We start from the raw sequence: 14,150 nt of genomic DNA on the forward strand, positions 1-14,150 counted from the left end.
CCCCTAATTTTATCACTTGCAAGGCAGAGGTGGATGGATCTCTGTGAGTTCGAGGCCAGCCTGGCCTATATGCTCAGTTCCAGGACAACAAGAGCTATACAGTAAAATCCTGTCTCAAAAACTAGAACAAAACCAGACACAAACCATAAATTTAAATTTGTACTCCGAATACATTCGGCTAAGGCTCTAAGGCTGGTCATCTCCTGCCAGTCTCCTAGACTCATCAACATATTGTCTTGTAGGAAGAGTGTGCTGCCACTGGTCACACAGCAAACAGTGACCAGTGGCTTCGGTCTGTGGTGACAACAGCACTGTGAGTTGGTGTCCAAGGCGTCTATCTTGTGACCTTTTCTAGTGGTAGCTTTTTTTTTTTTTTTTTTAAATTCAAAGTGGTAAACATAGTTCTCTAGGGAAAAACACTTGATCCATGCATGATCTGGTATCTACTCTGTATAAATAAAAACTGTAAGTAATTCATTCTTAAAATCTCAGTGAAAGACTCTGATTACTAGAAAATTTTAGAAGTCTAGATCAAATAACTCAAATTTCTTAGAATATAAAGATTTATTGTAAAGCTCTAGTGGTGTGAAGTTGTCCACAGCAACATCACATCTCTTCACCAAGAGACAGAGCTAGCCCGCAAGCCTACCAGCGCACAGATCAGAAACAGAGCATGGTCTGTATACACCAGCAGACTATCACAGTACTTTATTGAAACATTAGAGCTGAAATCATTAATATGTGAACTTAGCCAACTCCTCTGCAGAGTGGACTTGTACTGTGGGGAGCAAGCAGTGTGGACAGAAACAACACCAAGACTTTATACACTGCCTGTCATGTTCTGACAGCACCGCTGCAGAGGACTGCCCACTGTGTTCCCACAGAACTGCTGCAGAAGACTGCCTGCTGTGTTCTCCCAGAGCAGAGAACCTTCCTCTCAGCATGAAAGAATCAAGGAAGAGCACCACTTACCAAATTCACACTTGACAGGTTTTCCTGAAGTTGTTCAATTTCCTCTGATTGCTTTTTTATTGTAATTTTGAACTTGGAATTTTCAAGTTCAAGCCTAAAATTATATTTAAAAAAAATTACATTTATAAAGCAATTAAAAAAACATCACCTAATTTCTGAAAATCAGCAGAGTCACTTAATAAATTCCTAAAGGTCTGAAAAGCAGATGGCTTGGAAACTATAATTTCTCTAGCTATGCTGTGTGGCTGCGGGATCAAGCACACATCTTCATGCACAGGCTAAGCCCTAACTCCTCCGTTTTTAGCACTATGCACTTTAAGGAACGTGGAGGTGAAGCCGTGCTCTGGCTGCAGAGCTACAGCTCTCATAACTGACATAGCGGCCACAATACATTGCTTATTTGCTTCCTAAGCACCGGAGCCCCACTGCGTAAACGGTACTTTTGTAGGTGTCCTTCCATCCTCTCAGCGCGCTGCACAGCGTCTCTGTGTTGATCCTGCGCCTCCTGCAACTGGAATAAAGAATAAAACAAACCTTTACTAATATGCTGTTCTAAATCTGCACTTTGTTCCTGTGCTGAGGTTTTCCGGGCACACAAGGATACCTGTGATCTACGCGTGATACACATGAACACACGTGCGCATCCCTGGAATGGAAGCAAATTTAACTGAGTTGTTACAACAGGGATCTTACAGTCTCAAAAGCTAAAATATTATCCAGTCCTTTTGGACAGAAAAGTTTACTGCTGTCTGCTGTAACTGACAGTTCCATTCGTAAATCATAGTTTACTAGTGCTCAGCTAGCGGAGAGAGCAGAGCAGGAAAGTCTTACATATCTAACCAGATATGTAAACTGACAACATTGGTGAAACCACAAAAGAGAATTTCTTTCTTTTTTTTTTTTTCCAAGATTTATTTATTTTATTTTATGTATATGAGTATGCTGTAGCTGTACTGATGGTTGTAGCCATCATGCGGTTGCTAGGAATTTGAATTTAGGACCTCTGCTCACTCTGGTCGGTCCTGCTCACTCCAGTCTAAAGATCTATTTATATCTAAGTACAGTGTAGCTGTCTTTAGATACACCAGAAGAGGGCATCAGATCTCTTTATAGATGGTTGTGAGCCACCATGTAGTTGCTGGGATTTGAACTTGGGACCTTTGGAAGAGTAATCAGTGTTCTTAACCACTGAGCCATCTCTCCAGCCCTCTTTCTTCTTTTTTTGAGACAGGGCCCTGACTCTCCTAGAACTTGCTCTGTAGACTAGTCTGGCCTTGAACTTAGAATTTGCTCCCCAATACTAGGATTAAAGGTGTGTACCACCACAGCCTGGCAAGAATTTTCTAACAGCATCTTGTCATTTGTGATTTTAAGAATTCTTATGTATATGTGCTATCTACTTATATATCTATAAATTGTCATAGCTCTGCCAGTTATGATGAATGTAACATTTTAGTGATAGCTGGTTGCCTTATGAAATAGCTTCAGTGGAGGTATATCCACAAGGAAGCCAGAATGCCTGGGTCTAAACCCTCTCCTCCAGATGCTAGATGTATAGATTCTAAGCAAATAAACTTTCTGTATCTTAGTGTCTTCATCTGTGGAATGGACATGATCCTACCCATGCCAATGGACTACTGAGATGATTAATTAGGGAATATAAAGTACTTGAAGCACACATGGCAGTGAGCGAGATTTTAGGTGGGTGCTGTGGCAACTGTAGCTGAGGTCCTCTATGCAAACTGGCTGAACATGGGAGGAAATGGGAAGACTGAGGCCCACACTGTCCCTAGGACTTCCTGCGGCTTCCAGAAATCTCTCAGGTTGCCAGCATCTTTGTCCATGTGATCAGTTTTTAGCTTCTGTTTTTCCATACGACTCAGCTGGCACCGATCACACAGGGCAGTACACTCTGTTTCCTGGTATAAGCAGTAAATGCATGGCAACCAGAGGCTGAGGATAGGGGCTCTGTGGAGAAACTGAGGTCCTTAACGCAATACACTCCCTAAAAGTGTGTTGGGTTGCTTTAGCCAGTCCTCTAATGGTACATGAAGGTTTTGCAGTAGGAATGTCAGATACGCTGTAGACACAGCTTCACAGTCGGCGCCTCCTCTAGACTTACAGATCCCAGGTCCGGCCACATAGTGAAAGAAGGCAAATGAAGTTACTTTTTTCTCATGGTGAGAAAAAATGTTTGATAGAACATTTCTCCTCTATTAGATTATGTGCTTTCCATTTCATATGCAATTCCTTAAAATATATTTAGAGTAAGAGTCGTGTTACCTACTCTTAAGGGGTAGGTATAAAATCACATTGGTGGAGCGCTTGCCTGGTACACATGAAGCCCTGGGTTTGAATCTCAGCAATACACAAACCAGGCATGATAGCATTTGTCTATAACTATAGCATCTGGGAGGTAGAGGCAGGAAGGTCAGAAGTTCAGAGCCATCCTCAGCTATAGTACAGTATGAAGCCATCCTAGGATACATGAGACAATGTCTCAAAAAAAAAAAATTCTTATCAACTGAAGGTCTCAAAAGGAGTACTGGTATAAATACCTAATTCTATTCTAATGATTATTAAGCAAAAACATTTTTGACTTATTCAAGGGTATATGTATACCAGACATCATTCACTGTCTAAGTAAATTTATATCCCAACAAGATTACTTCTCATACAAATAACAAAGAAAGAAGCAAAAACCATTTAAGAGTAATGGAAACATCAGGATGTTAAGAGTAAGGTGTATTTACGGAACACTTCATGGAAAGGTTAGCTGTGAGTCAGTTCTGGATAAATGAGGTAAAAATGAATAAAAACCAAAAAGACTAAAAGCTTGGCATGAGCAAAGAAGTGCAGGTAGCACAGGGGGCCTAGGTAACTAAGGTGGGGAACTGCAGCATGGTGAGCGGTGGAGTGCCCTGTAATGGAGAGTGCACGCATGCACGCACGCACGCACACACGCTCCCATGGCAGCGTTAACAACAGTCGAGACACAAGCAGCCTAACACCCACCAGCTGATGAAGGGAGAGCAGCCACAGGAGGTACATGGAAGATACCAATGACTGACAGCAATGTGCTGAGAACAGAGGCGTTCAAAAGGAGTAAACATTGTATGATATAAAATGCTCAGAAAAAAGAAATTATATACAGACATGAAACGGATTAGTAGGTCTGGGAAAGACAAAGGGACAGGGGTGAAAACTGAGAGGCGCAGGGTTTGTTCACTGTGAAGACAAGGTTCTCACAACTGTGCTGACGACTATGTATCTGTAAAACACTGCGATGCGGAGTGTTTGCTTTAAATGGTGAGCTGTGCATTGTATGTTCATGACAACTCAATACTGTTGCTATACTTCGCAAGCCAGGAATACTGGGACCTGTTTATAAGCCCAGACCTGAGAGGAGGCGGCACGAGAAGGCTGCAACCTGCAGGACAGCCTGCTTCATGCAGTTACTTCTAGACCAGTTTGGCACTACAGAGATTTTAAACAAACACACAAAACAGATGGGAAAACCCAGACACTGTTTTCATTTTGTTTTAGATATGAATACTATATATGAATTGAATATTTTCATATGATTTTATTTCTAAATGAAAGTAATGCCTAGCTTTGGGGACAGGTTTTAAATTATCGTATAACATTTGCTTTAGGTTTATTTCTGGCACAAAGGATTGAGCATAAGGACTCAGGGTTTGAGCACTACACCTGAGCACACTCTCAGTCCCTTTAAAACTTTTTCAGGCCAGCCTCAGACTCAGTCCTCCAAACAGCTGACATTACAAGTGTGCTACCACACCTGACTAACATCTGCATTTTTGAGCAACATATACGGCCTTTCTGTACAAGTTATCTTGAAATTCATTAAATAAGTTTCAAAGATACTGTATCCACTCACAAAAGTGGGGGTGAAAAGAAGGCAGATTTTCTGGAACTTTCCATAAACCGCATCTAAGTTTAACCTACTTTATCTCAATTGGAATAGAAAAATCTCTGAGGAATGATATATAGCTCTCAATCTGCACAAGGATAAATATGTTAAAGAAAGATGAAGCTTTAAGTAAAAAAAGGGACCAGTGAGATGCTCTGGAGACTGACGATGTCTGTGGCCAATGATGATATGAGCCAGACCTCTAGAGATCATGTGAGGGAACGCAAGAACAGATGCCACAGGCTGTCCTCTGTCCCCATGGGAACGAGGTGGCATGCTTAGCATGTTCCCTCACAAGAAATAAATGCATTATCTTTTTAAGTCAAAGAAAAAAATGGTAGAATAAAAGTGGAGTTTAAGAAATAAGTTCATTATAAAAGTAATGGCAGATAACATGAAAATCTAAAGGAAAGCTGTCTGCTGGCATCATCCTTAGCAGCTGGCAAACCAAACTCGTACGTACCTGACTTCTGATCTGACCTAGTTTCATCTTTAAGTCTCGTGCCTCTTCTTCTAAATTGCTGCGGTAACGGGAGGAAACTTCTAGCGAAGCCTCTGACATCGACTGCTTTTTTAGGGTATCAGCCAGTTCTTGCTGGAGTTGCCTCACAACTACCTGATAAGACATTTGTTACTAATTTTATAAAACAAATTATAACATATAGGAATACCATTTATTTCTTCCACACACTCTGAGGAATATCATTGCATAGAGTTGTGCCTGTCAGTGGGGATGGCAGGGATGAGTTCTACATTGTGAAACTTTTTTATGTATTTTATTTTTAATTTACTCATATTTAAAATTTTCATCTTTTAACTGACATGTAAAAACATAAAATTGTACACAGTGTACATACTGTTTAGATACATATACACATTATCTAGGGCTTAGATCAATTTAGACAGTTATGGCTTCAAACACTGATCATTTCATTATGGTGAAATAATTTCTTCTAGATGCTTGAAATGCAGGGTATGTTATTGTTCAGTAGCTCCACATTTCCTGCTCGTCACTGTAACTGACCCACTGACCCACGCCTCCTGTCATGCCTCTCTCCTCATCTCACCCCCAGCCCCAAGAACCACTATTGTACTCTGGAGCTTTTAAGAAATTAGCTTATTAAGATTCTTTGTTATAAGGTCATGAGGTCCTCGTGTTTCTGTGCTTGGTCTTCAGTTATTGTCCTTTGGTCAAGCACCAAAGGATTCTGCCCAGCTACTGGCAGAGCCAGTAGATTTTTCATATTTAGCTAGACTTAACATAGTATTACCAAATAGTATTTTGAATTTCCCTTTGTGATGTTTTAAGAATATTTATCTTTCTTGGGGTTGGAGAGATGGCTCAGTGGTTAAGAGCAATGACTGCTTTTCCAGAGAGCCTGGTTCGATTCCTAGCACCCGCGTACATGGCGGTTCACAACCATATGTAACTCCCATTCCAAGGGCTCGGATGCCATCGTCTGGCCTCTGCAAACATTCAGCATGCACACAGTGCACAGACATACCGGCAGGCGCACACCCATACCTGTGAGACAGAAATCAGGAAAGTTTACATCACACTTCTCTTTTCTGATACTTACTTCTCTCTCTGCTTTATCGTTCTCGTACTGGCACATTCTTTCTTTCAGATGGCTGCACTCGCTGATTAGCTCCTGATTTCTGTCTTCTAGCCTCAGGCTGTGCTTCTGACTCTCGGCTTGGAATCTGTTCAGCACATCCTGGAACTGGTCTTGGATGTTCACTATTGTCTTGTCTTTGCTGTCGGCCTTGCTGGCGGCATCGTCGAGCTGCTGCCGGAGCAGGGAGTTCTCGCTCTGCAGCTGCGCCAGCCTCTCCTCGATGGACTCCTGCTTCCCCATGTATTTACTTACTTTCCCCTGCTCATCCTGAAACATGAGCTCCACCTCCTTCATCTGGCACTGGGTCTGGCTGAGGTCTCTCTGCGCAGTCTTTAAAGCCAGCGTCTTCTCTCTGAGCTCATCTTTTGTGTGATGAAACTCGGTTTCTAGGCTATTCAATTTTCTTTCTGTCTTAGAAAGCTGTTGGGAGAGAACCTCATTGTGATCTCGGAGGTTAGACATATCAAAACCCATCTTGTCTTTCAAACGACACCACTCATCTTTTGCTCTCTGGAAAGCAGTTTCTAGGTCTCTTTTTGCTGTCTGAATTTCAGCATGATCATGCAGGGCAGAAGCTAGTCTAGACCGAAACGACTCAACATCTGTTTCCAATCTCTCCTTATTTTGTTTCTCGCTGTCCAGCTTAGAACTCAGCACTGTGTTCTCGGCTTTAAGACTATTCAGCTGCCCACTGTACTGGAATATTGTGTTCGTAAGTGTCTCCTCATTCAGCTTCATCATCCTTTGAAGGTTATCATTCTTCTCATTTGCAATCTTAATGTCCTCAAGATATTTCTTTTCCTTCTCCTGACTATGGTTTTTTATTGTGTCCATTTCCAGTCTTAACATGGCAACTTCATCTTGCAGCCTCTGGTTTTTATGCAATAAATCTTTTTCTTTTTCATGACTAACAGAAACCTAAGTAAGGAAAGAGACGTTTAGTTAGCCGTCTGTGAAATGTCACAATTTCAAGAATTCAAGGACAGCATGTAAGGTTCTTCAACCTAAGCACTGAAACACATATAGCAACTGGAAATAATAAACTAATTTCTATGCTTATAGAAGTTTAATTCCTAAAAGTACATAAATGTAATTGAAGACAACAACTTCATGAAATTAAGAGAGAAATACTTTTTCAGAAACTTAGCACTGGAGAAAGTGTTTCTCTGAATTACAACAGGCTTCAGGCACCAAGTCCAAGATTATTAAATTTGTTGACATTTCACAGCAGAAGCTGGCTTTATGCAAGTGAGGCCCACAGCATGGCTCCCAGCACCTGTGTAAGTGCTGGGCGCCTGGCAACGCACCTGCAACCCCAGCACATGGGAAGCCAAGATGGGAGATCCTCGAGGCCCTGACCAAGAAGGTTCAGAGAGCCCCCGCATCAGTATGTGAAGTACAGAAGACCAGAGACGCCTACCATTAACCCCTACACACATGCACACATGTGTTCACAAATATGAACACACACAAACATACCAAACATACATGCAAAAAAAAAATCAGGTTTACACTTTAGGGTAAATAATCAGTCAGTAATAAGTAAGACCTTTAGTTCTTTCATTTACACAGAAATTTCCCAAAGTTCTTTTAGTTCTTTTTATCCAGAAAGACTTTTCTAACACTGTTTTTAATCTGTCATTGAAACCACATTTATTGATAAATGCTAAAAATAAGCACTATACAAATAAGTAGGTCTGTACACGTGAGTGAACTGTTGTCACCACCACTGTAAAAAGGAAAGATTAAAAATGTAACAAGCTTCAGAACTCCCCAGTCCCCTTACACTGTGCCTGCTGCTCCGTCACCAGAGCACTTATTCCTTATGTTACTTCAGACAGCGGGAAACCTCCTGAAACAGGTTTATTATGTATGCACACATATGGTTCAGAAATCCTGTATGTTTTCTGTGGTCCATAAGGCTGGTTCTGAAAATATGTAAATACATAAATGCACACATCTTTTGAAAACTACAGAAAATACCTCAGAAGTCATTTTCTTCTGCGTCATCTCTATCTCCTTTTGCTTGCAGAGGTGATTTGCGAGAATCCCGTCTTGTAACATTCTGGCATTCTGTTCTCGGGAAAGCTGCCTCTGAGTCTCATTTCGTTCCTCTAAAGCCTAGAGATACAGTGATGAAATTTTCAGACTCGTACCTCTGTGCCTGCTGCGGACATGGTATCTGAAAGCTTAGTTAGGGCCAGAACATAAACCAAACCGGACACAGCCAATGAAAACACCAGGAACCCATACAAAACACTCAATTTGTGCTGCATATTACAGTTAAATGGCTTAAAAAAGCAAAGCCACTTCTTACAGGTGGAAAGTATATTGTAAACTACAGATTATTACAAATATTTAACTAGTTTTAACAGTTTCAAAGTTAGCTCCTATTTTTTTGGGTTTTTTGGATTTGTTTTTTTGAGACAGGCTGTATAGCCCTGGCTGTCCTGAAACTCATTCTATAAACCAGGCTGGCCTCGAACTCAGAAATCCGCCTGCCTCTGCCTCCCAGAGTGCTGGGATTAAAGGTGTGCGCCACCACCGCCTGGCTGTCAGCTCCTATTTTTAAGAGTGCTAAACTACTTTATTTTCCATATTCAACTTATCTTCCATTACTTCACTTCGAAAAGATATATGTAGTACCCATCTGTTTCCAAGAGTCACAATACATAATTTCAGCAATCTATGTTAAGATTTACTCTCAGCACCAGGCACCACCAGTTGACAATGGCCTGCATACATCCTGAGAGCCCCACACAATTACATCAACTAGTGATAGAGCTGATGTCTGTCATGCTCATGGTGTCTGCATAATAAGGAAACCAGCATATCTTAAGTGGCGTATGTATGTACGTTTGCATACACAGATGTATGTGTGTAAATACAGTTATATAATTGAAGTGACATTAAAATACAACAAAGGTAGGAGACTCTTTTAGCGGGGACAGCTCACCTGGCTGAGATGGCTTCTCGCTGTCCTCAGCTCCATCTCCAGGGTTCGGAGAGAGGCCTCTAGCTGCTGCCTGGCCTCCATCTCACTCTGCACCTGCTGGGCTTTCTTCCTGAGCTGCTCCACGGTTCTCTCAGAAAGCTCATCTGCGCTTCTCCTCTTCTCTTCCTCTTGTTTCAGTGCAAATCTGAAGTTAAGCATGCATATCTTAAAATTAACTTGTTTATACAAAATGAAGATCACTTTGTGACCTGGACCTCGGGCTGGTGATGTCCTGTCCTAATAAAGCTTCTCTGATGTGGTCAGTGGGTAAAGGCCCTTGTCTAAGCCAGACCACTTGAGTTGGATCTCTAGGACCCACACGGTAGAAGGAGACTGACCCTCCCGAGTTAGCACCTGACTTTCACACACTTGCCAAGGTGTATCTATACACTCGTATATAAATAAGTGAGCGTAACAGAGCATTAAGCATTCATAAAGACAGAGCCACACACCTCAGCCGGCAGAGCTCCTGTTCCCATCCGACCTTTGCATGCTCCAACCGTGACTTCACCTCTTCTGTCTCTGACACCTCCTTCTGTAACCCTTTGCATTTATTTTCCATTCTTTTCAGTTTTCCTGTAAGTAGTTCACAGTGGCTTCTTTTAAGTTCTATTATTCTCCTATATGAATAAATGGCATCCCGGATTTTCAACAGACTAACGGTATCTGAATCAGGAGAGAATAAGAGACAGATAAATGAGTGTGCAAATTAAAGCCGGCATGCTCGCACTCGCTCGCTTACACTGTGGAACACGTTACACTAGGCTCTGCCAATAACACAGGTGACACTTGCTCTGGGTCAGCTTAAAAGAAAATGTGGACTTTATACACAATGGGGTTTGTTCTTATAAAACTGGATAGAACTGGAGAGCTTTGTGCTAAGCTAAACTCAGACAAACATTCCACATTAGATTTAAAACAGGAAAACAAAAAGCATTTAATGAGTCTCTATTACAATCTGCTTTTAGCTAAGATGAGGTAACAGTTATGGAGCCATATTCCCACTTGAAACAACCCAGATAGAGACAGATAAAATCTTAAATAATATTTCTCAGGGCAATGATCCTAATGGCAGATGAAATGTATGAACGTGCCAGGCTGCTTCTCTCGCCGATATCTCGCCGATAAAGAACAAAGAACGGAAGCAGAGCTCCCCACACTTGCTGAGTGGAGGTGACTAGGTTCAGGGTCTGATCATCAAAGCCAGCTGAGATCCCAGGACAGACCAGAGAGGAGACCACAACACAGATAAAGACCCTGCAGGTCTGGAGAGGGCCCGGGATACTCAGCCAAGTACTGAACACTCCACACATAGCAAGAAACTACATCAACCAAGGATAAACTATCTGAAAAGATTAGATGAGATCTCATGCACTGCTCCTATAAGAAGAATATCTATTCTGCTTAGGCAGGCTGGACAAATACAACTTACAAGATAATGTATAAAAAGGAGTTCACGGAAGACATAGTTAAGGAAAAGAAATTCATGGAAAATGCTTGACATTAATTAGTAGGGTAGTGCACATGAGGACCAGCATGAGCTGCACCCTATGAAGCCATTAGACTCGCTGAGATTTAAAGTGCTGATATAGGTGTTTTTGAGGGCACACACACACACTGGCTCTCACCTATCTCGTGGGACATGCTGGAGAACAATCTGTCAGCTTCTTAACAAGGAGTGTGGGGAGAAATGGAGGCTTCTTTGATAGATTGTTAACTATGCTGATTACGGTAATTAAATACGTGTTTAATACAAATGTTGAAACTAACCAGATTACCCTTTATATATCAATATGCCTTGCTGAAATTGTATAAAACAAAAACATTCTACTGCAACTTCTCCCTCCTCCCCCCAGACACGGTTTCTCTGTGTAACCCTGGCTGTCCTGGAACTTACTCTGTAGACCAGGCTGGCCTTGAACTCAGAAATCTGCCTGCCTCTGCCTCCTAAGTGCTGGGATTAAAGGCGTGATATACTACTGCCCTACCTACTGCAACTTCTAAGACAACCAAAACCCAGAAAAGGCAGGCGAAAGCTCAAATACTGAGCAATTTAACCTCGTAGCCAAGGGTTCATATGATCAGATCTGAATCGTTACAATTACATAATTACAGTTAAATGAGAGACTGTGTTTGCAGGAGGTAGGTTAGTAGGAAAAACAGCTTTCTAGTTTTACAGCTTTCTAGGCAGAGACCAGGTGCCTCAGGGTTACTATTGTTCTGATGAAACACTATGACCAAAGCGACTTGGGGAGTAAAGGGTCTATTTGGTTTAGGCTTCCAATGACTGTTTACCATTGAAGGAAATCAGGACAGGAATAAAGGGGGAGAAACCTGAAGGAAGGCACTGATGCAGAGTCCATGGGGGGGGGGGGGAACCTGAAGGAAGGTGCTGATGCAGAGTCCATGGGGGGGGGGGGGAGAACCTGAAGGAAGGCACTGATGCAGAGTCCATGGAGGGGGGAAACCTGAAGGAAGGCGCTGATGCGGAGTCCATGGAGGGGGGGAACCTGAAGGAAGGCGCTGATGCGGAGTCCATGGAGGGGGGAAACCTGAAGGAAGGCGCTGATGCGGAGTCCATGGAGGGGGGGAACCTGAAGGAAGGCGCTGATGCAGAGTCCATGGAGGGGGGGAACCTGAAGGAAGGCGCTGATGCATGGAGGCTGCTGCTCGGTGGCTTGCTCATCATGATGTTCTCATCACAGGACCACCAGCCTAGGCCAGCACTACTCAATGGGATGGACGCTCTCGTCATCCGCTAATTAAGTGAGTGTCCTACAGGTCCGCCACAGCAGAGCTTATGGAGGCATACGCGCAGTTAAGGCTCCGTCCACTCTGATGACTCCAGCCTGTGTCAAGTTCACATAAAACCAGCCAGCACACCAGGTAACGACACCCGGTGACAGTAAGACACAGAAGAAAAGCAAGGTGAACAAAACGATTGGATGTGTGGGTCCGGTGAGAGGACTGCAGTGCTTAGGCTGACAGCGTAACGAGCAGCTTATAGACTATGCTAATCTAATGAGTATTTCTGACAGGAACAGAACTGTCGCATATCAGGGGTCGAGGGGCAATGCAGTACTGTCACACATCGGGGGTCGAGGGGCAATGCAGTACTGTCACACATTGGGGGTCAAGGGGCAATGCAGTACTGTCACACATCGGGGGTAGAGGGGCAATGCTAACTGGCATATATCACCATACATCAAAAGGCCTTCCATTTGCACAGTGACCACACCTTTACACTCCAGTCTGAGATGCTCGATTTCACACAAAATGCTCTCGTAATCAGGGGCCTGCAGTTCATGGTCCTCAGAGGCTGTTTCAGATGACTCAGTAAAGTCATCAAGGTTGTCCACAGCAGCTGTCTGCTTGCTGTCCTGTAAAATAAACACTATTTTAAACTGTTCCCTGATAGTTACACTATACATATAATATATAAGCTTTCTGCTTATACAAGCAGAAAGCGGCCCTTTCTAAAGGAATTCAACTGTGGTCAAAAGGACACTTATCAACTGCTACTGTTTCATACCTGATAACAAGGTCCTGTTTTGACTTTGTCTTTTATATCTTTTAACTTACATTTTTAAACATTACTCGTATTTTAAAACAAATTATTGGTTTTTTTATTCTTTTTACATTACCTTGTTATTTTTATTAGATGTTTTCTTTGTGGGCCTAAAAGAAAAAAAAAAACATAAGAATCCTTTAAGACTAATATTATGTAAAATATAAAGGATATATAAGATTACTGGCTTTTATACAAAACCTCTACATTTGAAACTTATTTCTTTTACTAATAAAGTTTATAGATTATTTACATAATAATTTTTCTATAGGGGGTTTAGTTATAAACAGAGTCAGAGATAAAAATATTACTATCATAAGAAATTGAAAACATACACATATTTCTTTTATTCAGTTGAGTATGACCTTGTGCCTTCAGCCTCGGCCCCCAGAGCTGGAGTCTGAACTGTGTGCCACCAAGGCCCTCAGTGGGTGGGTGGTCATCAAATGCAGGGTTCTGTGTGTTCTAGGCAAGCTCTACACTACCGAGCCATATCCCCAGGCCAGAAAGAATTAAACTTAGGCCAAAGTTCCGATGATCACAGAAAAAGGAAAAACACATTACCTGCTTTATTTGATAGAAAAAGATATCATAAGAAGAAAGCTTTTTAGTTTTCTTTCTTGTGTGTGTGTGTGTTTGTGTGTGTGTGTGTATATGCACATGCATAAATGTGTTACAGCACAAGTGAGGTCAGAGAACATAGTATACAAGCGGTTCCCTCCTGGGCCATGTGTGTTCTGGGATATCAGACTTGGGGCCTCAGGCTGGTAGCAAGTGCTTTCATCCTCTAAGCCATATTATCTGCCTCATTTGTCATTGTCACTGTCATCTGTGGGCTCTTCAAACTATCTGGAAAGTGTTTCAGAAGTTCTTACATAGGAAACCATTTTGTTTTTGAGATAAAGGTAAATGTCCTACAGGTCTGCCTACAGCAGGTAACTGTAGACTAGGTAAGCCTAGAACTCATTATGTGCTTCAGGCTGGCTTTGAACTCATGATGATCCTCCTGCCCTAGCCTTCAATTGCAAGCATAAAGTACCGCACCTGGACTGAAATTAATGT

At 42.2% G+C, this 14,150-nt stretch overlaps 1 protein-coding gene across 2 annotated transcripts in view; it reads right to left on the reverse strand.

Annotated features, from left to right (window-relative positions):
• The window catches only part of Ankrd30a (ankyrin repeat domain 30A), a 64,701-nt gene that overhangs the window by 17,335 nt on the left and 33,216 nt on the right, over nucleotides 1-14,150 (reverse strand). For both annotated transcript variants that reach the window (XM_052174690.1, XM_052174689.1), the window contains 9 exons: nucleotides 13,165-13,198; nucleotides 12,759-12,900; nucleotides 9,973-10,186; nucleotides 9,482-9,665; nucleotides 8,509-8,646; nucleotides 6,487-7,443; nucleotides 5,370-5,522; nucleotides 1,413-1,483; nucleotides 973-1,066 (listed from right to left, as the gene is read on the reverse strand). In XM_052174690.1, coding sequence (XP_052030650.1) covers nucleotides 973-1,066; nucleotides 1,413-1,483; nucleotides 5,370-5,522; nucleotides 6,487-7,443; nucleotides 8,509-8,646; nucleotides 9,482-9,665; nucleotides 9,973-10,186; nucleotides 12,759-12,900; nucleotides 13,165-13,198 — 1,987 coding nt within the window. The remainder of the gene's footprint in view (nucleotides 1-972; nucleotides 1,067-1,412; nucleotides 1,484-5,369; nucleotides 5,523-6,486; nucleotides 7,444-8,508; nucleotides 8,647-9,481; nucleotides 9,666-9,972; nucleotides 10,187-12,758; nucleotides 12,901-13,164; nucleotides 13,199-14,150) is intronic.

This window comes from Apodemus sylvaticus, chromosome 2 (assembly GCF_947179515.1).
Source record: "Apodemus sylvaticus chromosome 2, mApoSyl1.1, whole genome shotgun sequence".
Classification (NCBI taxonomy): Eukaryota; Metazoa; Chordata; class Mammalia; order Rodentia; family Muridae; genus Apodemus; species Apodemus sylvaticus.